This window comes from Trichomycterus rosablanca, chromosome 6 (assembly GCF_030014385.1).
Source record: "Trichomycterus rosablanca isolate fTriRos1 chromosome 6, fTriRos1.hap1, whole genome shotgun sequence".
NCBI classification, from domain to species: domain Eukaryota; kingdom Metazoa; phylum Chordata; class Actinopteri; order Siluriformes; family Trichomycteridae; genus Trichomycterus; species Trichomycterus rosablanca.
Window position 1 is genome coordinate 20,716,323 of NC_085993.1, and position 17,514 is coordinate 20,733,836.

At 40.1% G+C, this 17,514-nt stretch overlaps 1 protein-coding gene across 1 annotated transcript in view; it reads left to right on the forward strand.

The window, feature by feature from the left end:
- The window catches only part of gxylt2 (glucoside xylosyltransferase 2), a 54,104-nt gene that overhangs the window by 13,203 nt on the left and 23,387 nt on the right, over window positions 1–17,514 (forward strand). The window contains exon 2 of the mRNA XM_062996719.1: window positions 15,395–15,590. Within this exon, the coding sequence (XP_062852789.1) occupies window positions 15,395–15,590 (196 nt within the window). The remainder of the gene's footprint in view (window positions 1–15,394; window positions 15,591–17,514) is intronic.

Below are 17,514 nucleotides of genomic sequence, written 5' to 3' on the forward strand. Positions count from 1 at the left end.
GCACTGATGAGACTGATGAGAATCACTTTGCATCCCCACTTCATAGGAAAACAATGACACAATCAGCGCAAAGCAATTTTCCACAGATAATGTGCAAGCAGCTTTGGACTGCCACCCGAGCGCCCTTTAATACAGCTTTTAACCATTTCGAACATCGCCCTCCTGATTGCTTTGAACTTTTCAACCAGTTAAAACTCCACACCCAGAAATCAAGCTGTGCTGGAATTGGTCCAGTTAGAATCCTGCATGGAAAATATAATACATTTAGCCACTGGCAAAGATACAAATGAGCAACCTGTAGACCTGATGTCTAAACCTGGGATCTTATTGTTTCACAAGTCATTGTTTAATTAATGATGGTGGTTAGAAAGGTCATTTTAATTAATTTCCAATGGCTAATGCTTGATTTGAACAGAGTGCAGGCCTAGTGAGAGTTCAGACTGCTGATTTGCGACTCGCCCTCACCCACCCTCATTGTGTCTGTGCCAGCTAGGTGTATGCTGCTGTTCTTATCCAAACTGAACCTTTTTTTTAATGCATCTGTAAAAATTAAAACAATCAAATTATGAAAAATAAAAATTACAAACAGGAAAGCAATTTTTTGTTGTTGTGAAGCCAGTCTGCATGTTAAACTCAGCACATGCGGATCAGAGTGTAATTTTTTTAACAACAGTAATGTGGATGTTTTGCAGCATGTCTCAGTAACATCCACGATTGGCTATGTTTGCAGCATGTCCCAGTATCAGCCACGATTGGCTATGTTTGAGAGGGGGACCGAGGTCCTGCGATGGATTGTTGTACTGTCCGGGGTGTATTGCTGTATTGCGCTCAGCACATGTGGATCAGAGTGTAAGAAGTAATGTGGATATTTTGCAGCATGTCCCAGTAACAGGGTAGTTATCATCTTGTGATAACTCTGCTGATGTTATCAAAAAGAGCTTGAACATATGGGCTATATATTTTTTTATTTTATTTTAATTAGCATGTTCGGTTAGTAATTGTAATGACCTGTTTGATACAGAAATCTTTATTATTAAAGATTAGAATTCTTTATTAACATTTAACTGGTTCTGCTCACTGTGTTTATGTTTAACATACTGTTAAATTATTGACATGTAGGCTACTCAGGTGGCTCAGCGGTAAAACATGCTAGCACACCAGTGCTGACATTTCGAACTCCTCGGTTCAGAACTCAGCAATGCCATCCGGCTGGGCTGGGCGGCTACATGAACAACGATTGGCTTGTTGTTCATACAGGGTGGGAAGCTGGATAGGGACCTCATAACTGATTCAATTATGATCTCTGCTGGCTGATTGATGGCGTCTGCACGGAGTCGAGGAATCCGCATATGAACTCGCCTCGTGCAGGTGAAAAGATGCTGTCGGCTACTGCACACGTGTCGGAGGGGGTGTGTGTCAGTCTCAGAAGTGGAGATCAGCATCAGTAGAGAGGAAGCGTAATGCAATCGGGTAATCGGATACGACTAGATTGGGAGGAAAATTGGGGAAAAATGCAAATAAAAATCAATATGTTTAATATCTTACACTGTTTCATAAACAAATAAAGCATTTGGTCTTATAGAACTCTGTAATGTGTTTAATTTATATATATATATATATATATATATACAGTGTATCACAAAAGTGAGTACACCCCTCACATTTCTGCAGATATTTAAGTATATCTTTTCATGGGACAGCACTGACAAAATGACACTTTGACACAATGAAAAGTAGTCTGTGTGCAGCTTATATAACAGTGTACATTTATTCTTCCCTCAAAATAACTCAATATACAGCCATTAATGTCTAAACCACCGGCAACAAAAGTGAGTACACCCCTTAGTGAAAGTTCCTAAAGTGTCAATATTTTGTGTGGCCACCATTATTTCCCAGAACTGCCTTAACTCTCCTGGGCATGGAGTTTACCAGAGCTTCACAGGTTGCCACTGGAATGCTTTTCCACTCCTCCATGACGACATCACGGAGCTGGCGGATATTCGAGACTTTGCGCTCCTCCACCTTCCGCTTGAGGATGCCCCAAAGATGTTCTATTGGGTTTAGGTCTGGAGACATGCTTGGCCAGTCCATCACCTTTACCCTCAGCCTCTTCAATAAAGCAGTGGTCGTCTTAGAGGTGTGTTTGGGGTCATTATCGTGCTGGAACACTGCCCTGCGACCCAGTTTCTGGAGGGAGGGGATCATGCTCTGCTTCAGTATTTCACAGTACATATTGGAGTTCATGTGTCCCTCAATGAAATGTAACTCCCCAACACCTGCTGCACTCATGCAGCACCAGACCATGGCATTCCCACCACCATGCTTGACTGTAGGCATGACACACTTATCTTTGTACTCCTCACCTGATTGCCGCCACACATGCTTGAGACCATCTGAACCAAACAAATTAATCTTGGTCTCATCAGACCATAGGACATGGTTCCAGTAATCCATGTCCTTTGTTGACATGTCTTCAGCAAACTGTTTGCGGGCTTTCTTGTGTAGAGACTTCAGAAGAGGCTTCCTTCTGGGGTGACAGCCATGCAGACCAATTTGATGTAGTGTGCGGCGTATGGTCTGAGCACTGACAGGCTGACCCCCCACCTTTTCAATCTCTGCAGCAATGCTGACAGCACTCCTGCGCCTATCTTTCAAAGACAGCAGTTGGATGTGACGCTGAGCACGTGCACTCAGCTTCTTTGGACGACCAACGCGAGGTCTGTTCTGAGTGGACCCTGCTCTTTTAAAACGCTGGATGATCTTGGCCACTGTGCTGCAGCTCAGTTTCAGGGTGTTGGCAATCTTCTTGTAGCCTTGGCCATCTTCATGTAGCGCAACAATTCGTCTTTTAAGATCCTCAGAGAGTTCTTTGCCATGAGGTGCCATGTTGGAACTTTCAGTGACCAGTATGAGAGAGTGTGAGAGCTGTACTACACACCTGCTCCCTATGCACACCTGAGACCTAGTAACACTAACAAATCACATGACATTTTGGAGGGAAAATGACAAGCAGTGCTCAATTTGGACATTTAGGTGTGTAGTCTCTTAGGGGTGTACTCACTTTTGTTGCCGTTGGTTTAGACATTAATGGCTGTATATTGAGTTATTTTGAGGGAAGAATAAATTTACACTGTTATATAAGCTGCACACAGACTACTTTTCATTGTGTCAAAGTGTCATTTTGTCAGTGTTGTCCCATGAAAAGATATACTTAAATATCTGCAGAAATGTGAGGGGTGTACTCACTTTTGTGATACACTGTATATATACAGTATATATAAATGTACTGTATATATAATATAACAGAGAGTAGGCCTAGTAAGAGTTCAGACTGCTGATTTGCGACACACCCTCACCCACCCTTATTGCATATGTGCCAGCTAGGTGTTGTTTGATTGTTTCAGCATAGCTGCCATTGACAGAACTGTAGCTCATCTGTTGTAACTTCCGAAGCTTTCAAGCAATTTTCTTTGATGCATATTGTTTAGATCTGGGATTTTAAACTCAGAAATGCATTTAAAGGTTTAAGGATATCCCATAAAAACAATCAGAACAGATGCTGCATCTTCACAATGCTGCGCTGAAGTGGAAAAACCCCCCCCACTGCCAGGCACTGTTCAATACTCAAGAGCTCTGCTATAAACATTGAACAGCAGCAACGTTTTAGTTGGAGCTGGACAATCATCACTGTTTCCCTGAATAAACATGAAACTAGTGCCCAACTGCCCCCCTCCCCTTTCACACAACCTGTTACATTTAGACACAGTTGCCACTTTTTTCTTGTTTTGACGCTCATCCTCCCTCGGACAGGCTTCCTGCCTCACCACACTGAAACTGACAAACAAGTCTCTGATGAAGCGTCACATTATTTCCCCTTAACTACAGTTGAGTTGTACAGCTTTGGAACAGGGTGGAAAGTGTGAACATGAACAACCTACAATCTAGATTGTGTTGAGAAGAAATTTAAAATTTGATTTGTCTTTTTTAATGCTTTTAAGTTTGTATCATCTTGTTTTGTGTCTGTAGTATACAACACATTTAAGCTGGCACATGAGGTATTTGGGCATTGGAAGCTCAACAGTAAGGTTGCTAGTTCAAGCCACACAGCTGCCTAAATTTGCAAATCATTTAGATGTTTGTCTGTCTACCGTACATAATACTGTGAAAAGATTTGGGGCAATCAAAGTCTGTGTAAGTCACAGCTGGAAATCAGTGTTGTATATGTGTGACCTTCGAGCCCAGAATTAGTCAATTTTGTATCTCCATTTCATCTCACTTGCACATCTTTGGACTGTGGGAGGAAACCGGAGCTCTTAAAGGAAACCCACACAGACACGGCGAGGACATGCAAACTCCACACAGAAAGGACCCGGGCCGCCCCACCTGGGGATCGAACCCAGGACCTTCTTGTTGTGAGGCGACAGTGCAACCCACTGAGCAACAGTACCACCCTTTTAGAGAAAGAGATACTGTCCTTAAGTTGTTTTTTCCCCATAATTCATGGTTATTGCCAGGCCTCATTCTGCAGTTGCTGCAACAGTCTGGCTTTATAGACATAGAGTCCAAGTGCTTGACTAGCCTGCCTGCAGTCGAGTGCTGTGTTCTATTAAATATGTATGGGGCATCATGAAATAAAAAATATGGCAACTCTGATCACAGACTGTTCAGCAACTGAAGTCAACAGACATGTCTTTGTCCTGGCTTTTTTTGTCAGACATAAAAGACTGGACTAGACTAGATGCTGATGAGTGCACTGCCTCGCACCCCGATTTCTCCAATCTCTAGCTCCACCTCCAGTATTTTTGCATGCGTGTTTGAATTGTGTTTGATTGTCAAGTACACTCCAAAATTAGCCTAAAATAACAAAACATTAACAATAAATCGTGTCAGTAAATAAAATTATTAAATGGCTAGAATTGAACAAATACACACTCCGTGTTACCAGTTGGGACTTACTTTAGGGAAAAAAGCTGGAGACTTTATACAACCCTGAATAAAAAAAAAAAGTTAGGACAGTATGGAATATGCAAATGATAATAATAATAATAAAACAGTCTTTTTTACATTTCTTGTATTTTATTGCAGACAGTAAGAACCCGAGATGTTTCATGTTTACTTAGTTAACCTCATCTAATTTGATAATATGCATCTATTTTTGTATTTTTGCAAAACATTCTAAAAAATCTTGGGACGGGGGCAATTTAGGGCTAGTAATGAGGTGAAAAAAACCTTAAATAATGATGTGATTTCAAACAGTGATGTCAACAGGTGATTGTAATCATGAGTTGGAACAAAAGCAGCATGCATAAAAAGCTGAGTCTTTAAGAAGATGGACAGAGGATCTCCAGTTTGTCAAGAAATGCATAACAAATGTATTACTGTTTAAACAGTGTTTCTTAAATAAATATAGGAATAGATTTGCATATTTCTCCTTCTACAGTGCATAATATCATTAAACGACGATTAAAGTGAAGGATGCGGGCACAAGCCTAAGCTGAACAGCTGTGATCTCCTGCAGATGGCACCGCATCAAACACCGTCATTCATCAATAGCTGATAGAACCACAGGCCTGACAAAGGTTTGACAGAGTTACATTAACAAATGCCATTCAGAACTTTACTGTGTAAGAAAATGGCTGGAAAACCATATTTTTTCTTGCTGCTGGAAGGCCCGAAGCCATATCACTCAAGAATGAAAGGCAGTTAACAGCTGTAAAAAAAAAATATCAATACTTCAGAAAACAACAGTCTATTCCTGGCAAACACAGAAAGTGGAAAGTTTGATTCAGACTGGTTTAAGTTTTGTGAAGTAATGAATCATGATTTCAGTTGTATGTTGATGCTTCAGGGAAGCGTCTTAAACAGACCGGGGAGAAAAACAACAGTGAATTTATCTCTGCCTGGGGTAAGCATGAAGGAAAATGTGTCATAGCGAGAGGAAGAGTTTCAGCTGCTACTGGTACTGATGAGCTGTTTCACTGTAAAACATTAACATATTTTAGGAGAAAGGCTCTCCAATACCCTCCAACATATTAATTGGTATTGATTTCAATAGTCTGCCAAAACAATTACATTTCAATGGAACATCCATCTCATACTCATTACTTACTTATAGGTTACTTTTTTTGATTGGTTGCTAATTTCTAGCTATTAAGAAGCTTTATAAGCTTTATTTATCTATTAAGGATGTTTATTAACAAATGAAATGAAGTTGAGCAGACAAAACATGAAATATCTCAGATTCATCCTTTCTGCAATCAAATATAAGTCAAAGTAAATGTAAGAAACAAAGTAAATTTATAGAACACTGCATTTTTATTTTATTTGCATTTTCCATACTGTCCCAACTTTTTCTAATTTTTGGGTTGTATGGTTTTTTATTGATTTTTACCTGTTTTTAATTGTATTTCAGTGCTTTTTATATTATACTTGTGTTATTTTCAGTGTATAAGTGTCAAAAACAACTCCATTATTTTACATTAGCCGAAAATATATGCATGCATGTAACGCATTAACAGGTTTCACATACAATTTTATGGGGAAAAAATACCTTAAAACACAACACCTTTAAAACTTGACAACCCTCCCAGAACCAATTGACGATGAGTTTCAAGGTACCACTGTACTTCATTTTGCAGTCAATTTTTGGGACTGTTTATTAATTTCTGAGCAATGCATTGCAATAAAACTGTGTTTGTGAAAGATGATTGAATGCTCCCGTTGGAAAAGGTTAAAGGAATTTGGGAATCTTGTTTAATCTCTTTCAGAACCTAAACCCTCACTGCTCTATGAGTTTGTATTTGTGAATGATGAAGCAACAGAACTGTGCTTGTGTGTTGGTTTTATGTGAGCGTAAATGTATCTATTGGGATTGTGTTACTGTTGTTAACACAGCAAGATTCCATTTCTTCCTGATCTTGTTTTGCACTTATTTTTGTTGTTTTGTAACAGTTTAGTTATGATAAGCTGATTCTGGGTTGCCATTCTACTTCATCCCAAAGATACATGCCCTGCTGACCTTGCTTTGTGTTTCGGTAACAGAAACTGGTATTTCCCAATCTGTTTCCATAAAATTAGCACAAAGTTCTCTAGAATGTAGAATGTGGTGGTATGGTGTAACATTCTCTTTACTTTTTACCCTCTTTGTCACTCTTTATGTCTCCATGTCGAAATGATGAAAAACAGCCCAGATGTTATTCCTTTTTCAGCTAATTTTACAGTTATAGTATTAGCAGTCCAAAGCGGCTTACAGTTGTGACCGAATATCAATACAAGCAGTTGAGGGTTAAGGGTCTTGCCCCGGGCATTCAACAATAGCAACTTTGCAGTAGTGGGAATTACACCAACAGCCCTCTGATCACTAGTCCACTACCTTTGCTCTCTCTCTCTCTCTCTCTCTCTCTATTCATTTTCTCAGCTCCACTTATCATATAGGAGCACTTTGAAAAAGTTCTGCAATTACTGACTGTAGTCCACCTGTTTCTCTACATGCTTTTTTTTTTACTTGCTTTCACCCTGTTCTTCAATGGTCAGGACCCCCACAGGACCAACATAGAGCAGATAATATTACACAGGGCGCTGTTGGCTGGATATTTTTGGTTGGTGGACTATTCTCAGTCCAGCAGTGACAGTGAGGTATTTAAAAACTCCATCAGCGCTGCTGTGTCTTATCCACTCATAACAGCACAACACACACTAACACACCATGTCAGTGTCACTGCAGTGCTGAGAATGATCCACCATCCAAATAATACCTAATCTGTACTGGTCCTGTGGGGGTTAAAAAAGGAGGTTAAAAAGGTATGTAGAGAAACAGATGGACTACAGTCAGTAATTGTAGAACTACAAAGTGCTTCTATATGGTAAGTGGAGCTGATAAAATGGACAGTGAGTGTAGAAACAAGGAGGTGGTTTTAATGTTATGGCTGATCGGTGTATATTTTAGTACACAATATACACCAAGTTAAAACATAATCAGTGATGTTAACTATAAACAATCAGTTTGCTACAAATGATGTGGTATAACAGACAGATGTGCATTGCAGAGCCATAATATTTCTATCATATATAAAATATATGATGCGTTATTTAAAATATTGCATGGCACCATGAAACGTACTAAATACGTCCAGCGGTTCCTGAATGGTTTCAAACAAATAGCATTTTCTGTCATGTGGAAGGCAGTAATAATGTGCGCCTAGAGGAAGATTTACTGCTGCATGGCAGGCACATTACGTATCCTCATAAACATGTCATCTGGGAAGACTTAAAGCTGCTTTCTCTCTCTCATTCTCTTTCTGAAGCAAATTTCTGCCGTGCTTCCCCTAAGCATTCCAGTGAGTTGTGGATTAGCCTGTTCCAACCTTCGACAGTAAAGACGAAGACTCAGAACTCTGTCTGATTTCAGTCAGCAGCCTTTACAGCAGGGCGTACAGCCAATAATGGCATGGCAAAATCAGTATTTGGCAGAAGAGGATTAAACGGAGGTGGTAAAAAGTGTGAATTTAGTTGGCGGTGTGGGCTAAAAAGTGCTGGTTACATTCCAACACAAAGGAATTTATAAACCTAGCAGAATTTTCCAGCTGGAATACATGTATCAAAATTTCTCTTGAGTCTTTCATCTTCAGTACATTTGAGCCACTTTTTAGCTCTTGTTCATCTTTAAAGGTAATGCTTTTGCCTCACTACAAAACTGACATAGCAAAGCATTTCTTGATTATTACCTGTTGCATGCTTATGCCCTGTTATAACAACCACAATTCCTCTCTACCATTTAAATGTGCTGTTAAACGTTTCCAGATGTGCTGATTTAGGCTGTAAGCATTTCAGTGCGTTCAGTGCCTGAGTATTTTGTGAGCACACTGCTTCAAGCTGACTGAGGTTAAACACAAAGTAAATCCATTAACTAGCAAATCAAAAGATTGGATTCAATTTTTTGTCCAAAAAAGGCCTTTTAAAGGCCTTTATTCAAAAATATACATACATCAACTACACCGATCAGCCATAACGTTAAAACCACCTCCTTGTTTCTACCCTCACTGTCCATTTTATCAGCCCCACTTACCATAGCACCAGAAGCACTGAGGTGAGGTGTTTAAAAACTCCATCAGCGCTGCTGTGTCTCATACCAGCACAACACACACTAACACAGCACCACCATGTCATTGTCACTGCAGTGCTGAGAATGACCCACCACCTAAATAATACCTACTCTGTTGTGGTCCTGGGAGAGTCCTGACCATTGAAGAACAGGGTGAAAGAGAGAAACAGATGGACTACAGTCAGTAATTGTAGAACTACAAAGTACTTCTATATGGTAAGTGGAGCTGATAAAATGGACAGTGAGTGTAGAAACAAGGAGATGGTTTTAATGTTATGGCTAATCAGTGTAGAATTATGAATTCTGTGTTGCCAAAAGATCCATAGTGTCCTTTAACTTGTGACACGGCCTACTAATAGCTCGATGCCGCTGATGGCAAAGTACAGGTCAAATGTATGAAAGTAAGACAAAAGAAAAAGTGTCAGTTTAGCGCTGCCCTAAGCTTGCTTGACTGTGGACAGTGTCATTTGTGTTCTATTAGGTATTAGGATTTAATCTGTCCATTGAGACACATTTTAAATTTGTTCCGATTGTTCGGTGGGTAGCACTGTTGCCTCACAGCAAGAAGGTCTTGAGTTAGATCCCCAGGTGGGGCGGTCCGGGTCCTTTCTTTGTGGAGTTCGCATGTTCTCCCTGTGTCTGCGTGGGATTCCTCCGGGAGCTCCGGTTTCCTTCCACAGGCCAAAGACATGCAAAGGTGAATTGGAGATACACAATTGTCCATGAACTTATGAATCTTGTGTAACGAGTAACTCTACCCGTCCTGTCATGAATGTAACTTAAGTATGTAAAACGTGACGTTAAAATCCTAATAAATAAATAATTAAATTTAGTCACAATTGTACAAATCTCAAAGCTACCGTGACATGCATGTCCTTTACAAATACATGTAAACTTTAGATCTAAACTAAATATTATGACCAACAGAACACTTAATCCTGGAAATGTAGTATTCCTAATTGCTCAACAACCTTGCAACTTAAAGTAAAAGTTAGTTTTAAACAAATTGTGTGTATTAATGTAATTATTCTAGTGCGAAAAGCATCGTCAAACATCCAACCAGCTCGCATCTTGGATGCACTGTCCCTATTTGATCTGCTATGTTGGAACTATAACTCCAACATAGAGATTGTACAGGTCTTGCTTTTGCTATTAGTGTCTGTCTCTCACTTTTGGTTCTGTGTTTCCTACATCTCTGTCTGGATAATGTCAGATTTATGTCTGCTAAAAGATGCCTTCCATCCACATTACAGTAGGGAATCCATAATGCTATAGGCTACAATCTCCACTCGCTGTTTTGCCTAGTCATATAAGCTACAAATATGAGAGGGCTTTGTTGTTTGTTTGTTTATTCATTAGTTATATTTTACACTTTGGTAACATTCATGACAGAACATGATTACACATGATTCATCAGTTCAAGTTCAGTGTAAAAGGCCGCTCAGGTGGCGCAGCGGTAAAAACACATGCTGGAACCAGAGCTGGGATCTCGAATACATCGTATCAAATCTCAGCTCTGCCTACCGGTTAAGGCTGAGCGGCCACATGAACAACGATTGGCCTGTTGTTCAGATGCGCGGGACTAAGCCGGATGGGGTCTCTCTCCCATGATTGGTGCAATTACGACCTCTGCTGGCTGATCGATGGCGCCTGCACAGAGATGAGAAAAGGGTGCTCTCGGGGGGTGTCTCTCCGTACACAACGCTGAGCTGCACTGCACTCATCAAAGTGTAGGTGATAAGATGCATATGGCATGCTGCCCACGCGTCGGAGGGGACGTGGGTTAGCTTCGTTCTCTTCAATCAGAGCAGGGACGCAATCGGGCAATTGGACGCGCTAAAAAGGGAGATAAAGGGGAGTAAATGCATAAATAAAAAATATTTAAAAAAAAATGCAGTGTAAAACAGTAATGGGCAATTATTAGTTGAATCTCCAATTTACCTCACTTGCATGTCTTTGGACTGTGGGAGGAAACCGAAGCTCCTGGAGGAAACCCACGCAAACACGGAGAGAACATGCAAACTCCACACAGAAATGACCCGGACCACTCCACCTGGGAATCGGATTCAGGACCTTCTTGCTGTGAGGTGACAGTGCTACCCACAGAGCCACCATGAACCCCACAAACTTTTTTTGAGGTTGAGGTTTTTATGAACACATGGATGAAGTCGAGTGCCTACCAGGTCCTCCATAATTTATCTATAGTATAAAAATTATAAAAGCATAATAAGTAGTAATAAGTAGTTCTGAAGCACAGATTACAATGAGAAATTTCATATTATGATGATATAAAAATGATAATAAAAAGTACATGGGCATGTGCATTTTCTGCATACAGGAACTGAAAATTATAAAAATAGACTGGGGAAAAACACACAGCAACTGCTAACACAGTTCTGAAACTAAAGGTGTTATTTCAGTTCAGTTATGGATGCATGCTTACAGTAAAACATTTAAAAAAAAAGACTAGCTGTTTAGTATTGAATGGGTAAATCAATATTTTAATAAGCTCTCTAAATAATCCAATTTTCTCAGAATGTGATTTTTGAATGTACTACTTTTTATTATTTGATTAATTAAACAGAAAAGAAAAATATAAGCTTTTAAACAATTCATAAAATCTAATTACGTATAATGTTTCCATGCTGACGGGCGGTGGGTAGCACTGGGTCCTTTCTGTGCGGAGTTTGCATGTTCTCCCCGTGTCTGCGTGGGTTTCCTCCGGGAGCTCCGGTTTCCTCCCACAGTCCAAAAACATGCAGTCAGGTTCATTGCAGACACCGAATTGCTCTATAGATGAATGGGTGTGTGTATGATCCAACTTTCTTATACTCTAACCCTGAACAACAGCCAATCGTTGTTCACGCTGCCGCCCAGCCCAATCGGAAAGGCAGAGCTGAGATTCGATACGATGTATTTGAAACCCCAACTCTGGTGCGCTAGCGTACTTTACCGCTGCGCCACCTGAGTGGCCAGGTGTCCACATACTTCAGCATAGAGTGTAGATTGCTGTGTGTGTACCCCTGACACAGCATATTTTGTTACTTATGTATGAAATAATTCAACTTATGCAACACATCCTTTTATACAAATAAACCTTCATGACCATTCAATCATAGAGACTGTTAAGGTCTCAAATCTTTAAATGTTTACATACACTTGTACGATACAGGTCAGTGTTAAAGCTATGGGTTGCTGTATACTAGTATCTATCTCCCTGTAATAACATAAAGCTTTTTAAAGGAAACTTAAAATTCAAAGCAGCCTTTCATTTCATTTAATGTGAAGTGTGTTCACGCCTCAAACTGGCAGAAAACAAAGTGTTGTATAATACCATGGCTCAGCTTTTCTCCATTCACTTCTTCTGTATCAAGGCCTGTTTGACTTTCAAAGACTAATTTGCATATTCCTTCCTCCAAGGACACCTTTTGATGTCTTTCCCCGCTCGCTTTAAAAGTCTGAAAGGCCGCACACTTCTCAGCCAGCACGGTTTTGTTTCTTTTAACCAGATCCCTGAATAAAAGTAGCACCGTGTTCCAGAGGTTGTCAGTTGTTGTGGTGTCTGAGTGCTCGCTTCCTGTGGCTGATACTGTGATGTGAACCACAAACGCAAACCAGATACCAGAAACAGGCATGTGAGAAACCACAGCGACCCGGTGCAGATAGTGAAGGGCACGTATGAAACGGCATGTAGTTTCCCAGGTCCATTTAAATTCTGCTGGAGTTTCTTTCCTTTTGGTCCTACTGCTGTCAGGGTTTTTATGCATTAGTTTTTTCTAATGCTGTTAGAAGGCTGCTGTTAGAATCAAATGAAATTTTCTGTTAGATATATATTACTTTTAATTAAAATATAATAATATATAAAATGCAGTGGTACCTTGTAACTTGACGTCCCCTAAACTCGAAATCTTTGAAATTTGACACCCTTCGTACCCTTAAACTCAACGTTTCCCTTAAACTCGATGTGTGTGCGACGTTTTTTTTTTTTTGTTTAACACTCGACTTGAGCGGTGCAGTAAAACGTCATCAAAGTGCGAATATGAGACGAATCTGAATTTGTGTGGAATAACAGTCACTCTTAAAGCATCCACATGTATTTGTGTTTAGCTGGATTTTCCACTGTTTCACTTTTAAACTTGTGTTATAGTCCAGGGTGCTGAGAAATTGTGAGAATCAGCTTTTCTGAGAGAGTCTAAAACGCTTATCATTAAAAAGTGCATACTGTGACTTAATGTATTAAAAGAATGACACAGCAACACAACATCAGTGTTCAATGTATAAGTGTCAAAAACAACCCCATTATTTTACATTGGCCTAAAATATATGCAGTTCCACGGGGCCATGAAACGCATTAACAGGTTTCCCATAAATCCTTATCGGAAAAAATACCTTAAAACTAGAGATGGGATGATCGATCGGCTACGAATCGGTATCGGCCGATTTTTAACCAAAATATGCTATCGGCGATCGGCGATATTTCCTAAAAGTAGCCGATCCGATCGTGTGATATATAAAGACCATGTTAAGTTAACAGCTCAGTGGATTGATCCAGACTTTGAGCTACGAAGCACCAACCATCACATCACCATTCATCAACAATCGTACAGAAACCATGGTGAAAGCTCTTACGATGTAATTTTGCTGATTGTAATATTTACTTTAAAAAGATAATTCAACCCGGTCACATCTGAGTCGATTCTATCAGCACGTTATATAAACTCGTGGTTCACTTTGGTAAATCGTAAGCGGTTCTTACTTGTGATGTAGATGAGAACAGAAAACGTTACAGAGCCAATCCGAGGCAAAAGTTTTTTAATTTAATGTAAGAGAGTCACACAAAATGTTCTGTAGTAGCTGGTGTTTATTTAAAACCACGACATTTAATTAATAACAGTAAACACGGAGAGATAACTGAGAAGAGAAACTTACGCTTCACATAAAAACGAATCAACTCATGAATCACTTATAGCGATACTGTGAACTCTGCGTCTCTGTAACTCTGTAACTGCGTCTCTTTTAAAGGCACACACACACACACGCGCGCGCGTGTGCGCGCTGCTCCGGTTTATCTTTACTGTGAGGCTCTTTTTAAGTTTATTTACTGCTAACCCCCCCCCCCCCCCCCCCCCCCGATCGGAATCGGCTATCGGCCCGATCGGTTCATCTCTACTTAAAACTCAATGCCTTTTAAACTCGATGCCACTCCCAGAACCAATTGACGTCGAGTTTTAAGGTACCACTGTATAGATGGGCGCTCGGGTAGTACAGCGGTAAAAACATGCTAGCACACCAGAGCTGACACCTTGAACTAATGAGTTTGAATCTCAGCTCTGCTACCGATAGCCTAGGCACGTACATGGACAATGATTTGCTCGTTCGTCAGGCTTCGATTGGAATTCCTCATAACTGATGCAATTACGACCTCTGCTGGCTGATCGATGGCTTTTGCACAGAGATTGAGGATAACGGAGATCAGTGTGTGACTCTCCATGTGCAAGACTAAGCCCCATATGAACTCGCCTCATGCAGGTGAAAAGATGCATGTGTCAAAGGGGGCGTGAGTCATGTCTCTCCTCGATCAGGAGTGGAAGTCAGCATCAGTAGAGAGGAAGCAAAATGCATTTGGGTAATTGGATACACCTAGATTAGGAGGAAAATTGGGGGAAATGCAAAACTATATAGACATATTTGAGAGTGCACACACCTTTCTTATTTTATGTATGTGTAGTTGCTCTTATGAAATGTGTGTCTCGTCGTTATCTGCCGACACCTTCATAGCACCTTTTCGCAACCTTGACACCAATTTAGATCAGTTTCCTTTGCTTGTCACTTGCACCCCCCGTTGTTTTCTTAGCTGTAGTTGTATGGTGCTTGCTGAACATTAAAACATTAAAAGCTTCTTTTGGCTGCTTATTGTTTAGGTGTCTGATAATTTAAGAGTTCTGAGCATTCAAGCAGGAAAGAGCTAAGGGGTGGCTGTGGGCAGACAGGCTAATGGCTAGAAGAATTCTTACAGCTGCTCATTTTACAGAAAATTTGCCAAAAGTATTTTGTGACATCATGTTGCACGTCTTTAAACCAGGCTTGTTCATTGTGTGAAATGACATGAAAGGTTGACTGTATAGAGTTCCTGTATAAAGGATGCTGCACTCTTGCCACACTGTCTATATCATCTATGTTTTGGTCTATAAGGTGCTTCTGAAATAAGGTTTAAGGATTATATCATGTGTTGCTTTAGTTTGGAACATTATGCCACTTTCCGACCTGGTTCTTACCTTGTTCTTTCTATTCTAGGCTGAAGAGTGAGCATGGGCAGTCTAGGTTAAGGGTTGTTCAAGCAGAGGAGGTAATGCACCTTGCTGTGGTCGCGTGTGGAAACCGGCTGGAGGAAACCCTCACCATGGTGAAGTCAGCCCTCCTCTTCAGCATCAAGAAGATCAAGTTTCATATCTTCACCGAGGAGGAGCTGTCTGCGCAGTTTGAAAAAGAGGTAACAGTTCAGATAGGGACACAGTGAGCTTACTGTTTTCCGTTTTTAGTCACATCATGTTTTTATTCTTCTGTAGGGAGTGGCTGATAAATTATTTGACATTTTAGAGTAATGTTTGGCTTATATTGAGATTTTTATATTTTGTGGTCATGGCTTGAATTTGAGTGACTTCATCTTTACTCCCCACAAATGTATTATGAAAAATAACATCTGGATACACATCACATATTAGTAAGCTTGTAAATCAGCCCTTATCAGTCTAGAGCAGATAGTTTTGACTCGAAACATTTTGTCTATTGTGAAAGTCACATTCATCATAGGATCCTGTTTACACTGGCCAGTACTGAAGACTGTATTATACTGAGGAGAGCCACGGACTGTCTCACAAGTGAAAAGAGACATGCTTAGCTCAGCCCTTGTGCAGGCGCCTCGACCACCTGGTGAACCCAGGTGACCTTCTTACTTCAGATACAGACAATTATGGCTATTGTATGTCCCGGCAGGTCAATAAAAAAAGGTCTAAAACAGGGGTGCTCATACTTTTGTGGCTTAAAATCTACTATTTCAGTTGACAGGTCATTACCATCTACTTTTTAAGGTTGGCCTCATCATTTTTCAAAAACTCTTTGAAGTTTTTTTTAATGCACTTCAGTTGCCTATATTGATATTTAGCATTACAGGGCAGGTGACTGAAAATCACACTAACCTTATTCTAATGATTTGCACTGAGTCGTGTCAGCCAGGTTTATGTAGTCTGTACAATAGCTGCTCATGTCAATTCTCAAGGCTGATTCACACAAGTAGGTTGATCCAAAAATGCTGTCAGATATGTGGCACATTTTCTTATGTTTCTTATGGATATTTTTCCTCAGCCAGCAGGTTCCAAAATTGTCCAGCAGAGGCCCTTGACTTCATATGAATGTCAGATTGTAGGGTTAAAGTTTCTGTATGTGGCCGCTCAGGTGGCGCAGCGGTAAAACACGCTAGCACACCAGAGCTGGGATTTTGAATACATCGTATCGAATCTCAGCTCTGCCATCCGGTGGGCTGAGGCATATAAATGGTAACAAACCCCAAATTAATCTAAAAGAACACATATAAAACAACACACTAAAACAACGCTTGACAAGAGCTATAGACTGATATAAAAATTACTTATTATTAATATAATATAATATATAAATTACTTATCTATCCTATCTTATCTATCTGATATAAAAATTGCCTACCCTTTTCTGCCGTGAATATAACTATTGTGTAAACACGGTGTAAAACAACTAAATAAATAAATAAAGTAAACAATAACACAGCTAAGATTTGTGTCATAGAAACAGTAGACAAAAGCTTCCCCATCCTATGTTAATTTAATCTTAAGTAAACACGTAGTATTATACTGTACAGGGTGGGCCATTTATATGGAAACACCTAAATAAAATGGGAATGGTTGGTGATATTAACTTCCTGTTTGTGGCACATTAGTATATGGGAGGGGGAAAACTTTTCAAGATGGGTGGTGACCATGGCGGCCATTTTGAAGTTGGCCATTTTGGATCCAACTTTAGTTTTTTCAATGGGATGTGACACATCAAACTTATTGAGAATTTCACAAGAAAAACAATGGTGTGCTTGGTTTTAACGTAACTTTATTCTTTCATGAGTTATTTACAAGTTTCTGACCACTTATAAAATGTGTTCAAAGTGCTGCCCATTGTGTTGGATTGTCAATGCAACCCTCTTCTCCCACTCTTCACACACTGATAGCAACACCGCAAAAGAAATTGACCCAAAGGTCTCCCGATCTGACCCCCTTAGACTTTTATTTTTGGGGTCATCTGAAGGCAATTGTCTATGCTGTGAAGATACGAGATGTGCAGCACCTGAAACTACGGATACTGGAAGCCTGTGCTAGCATTTCTTCTGCGGT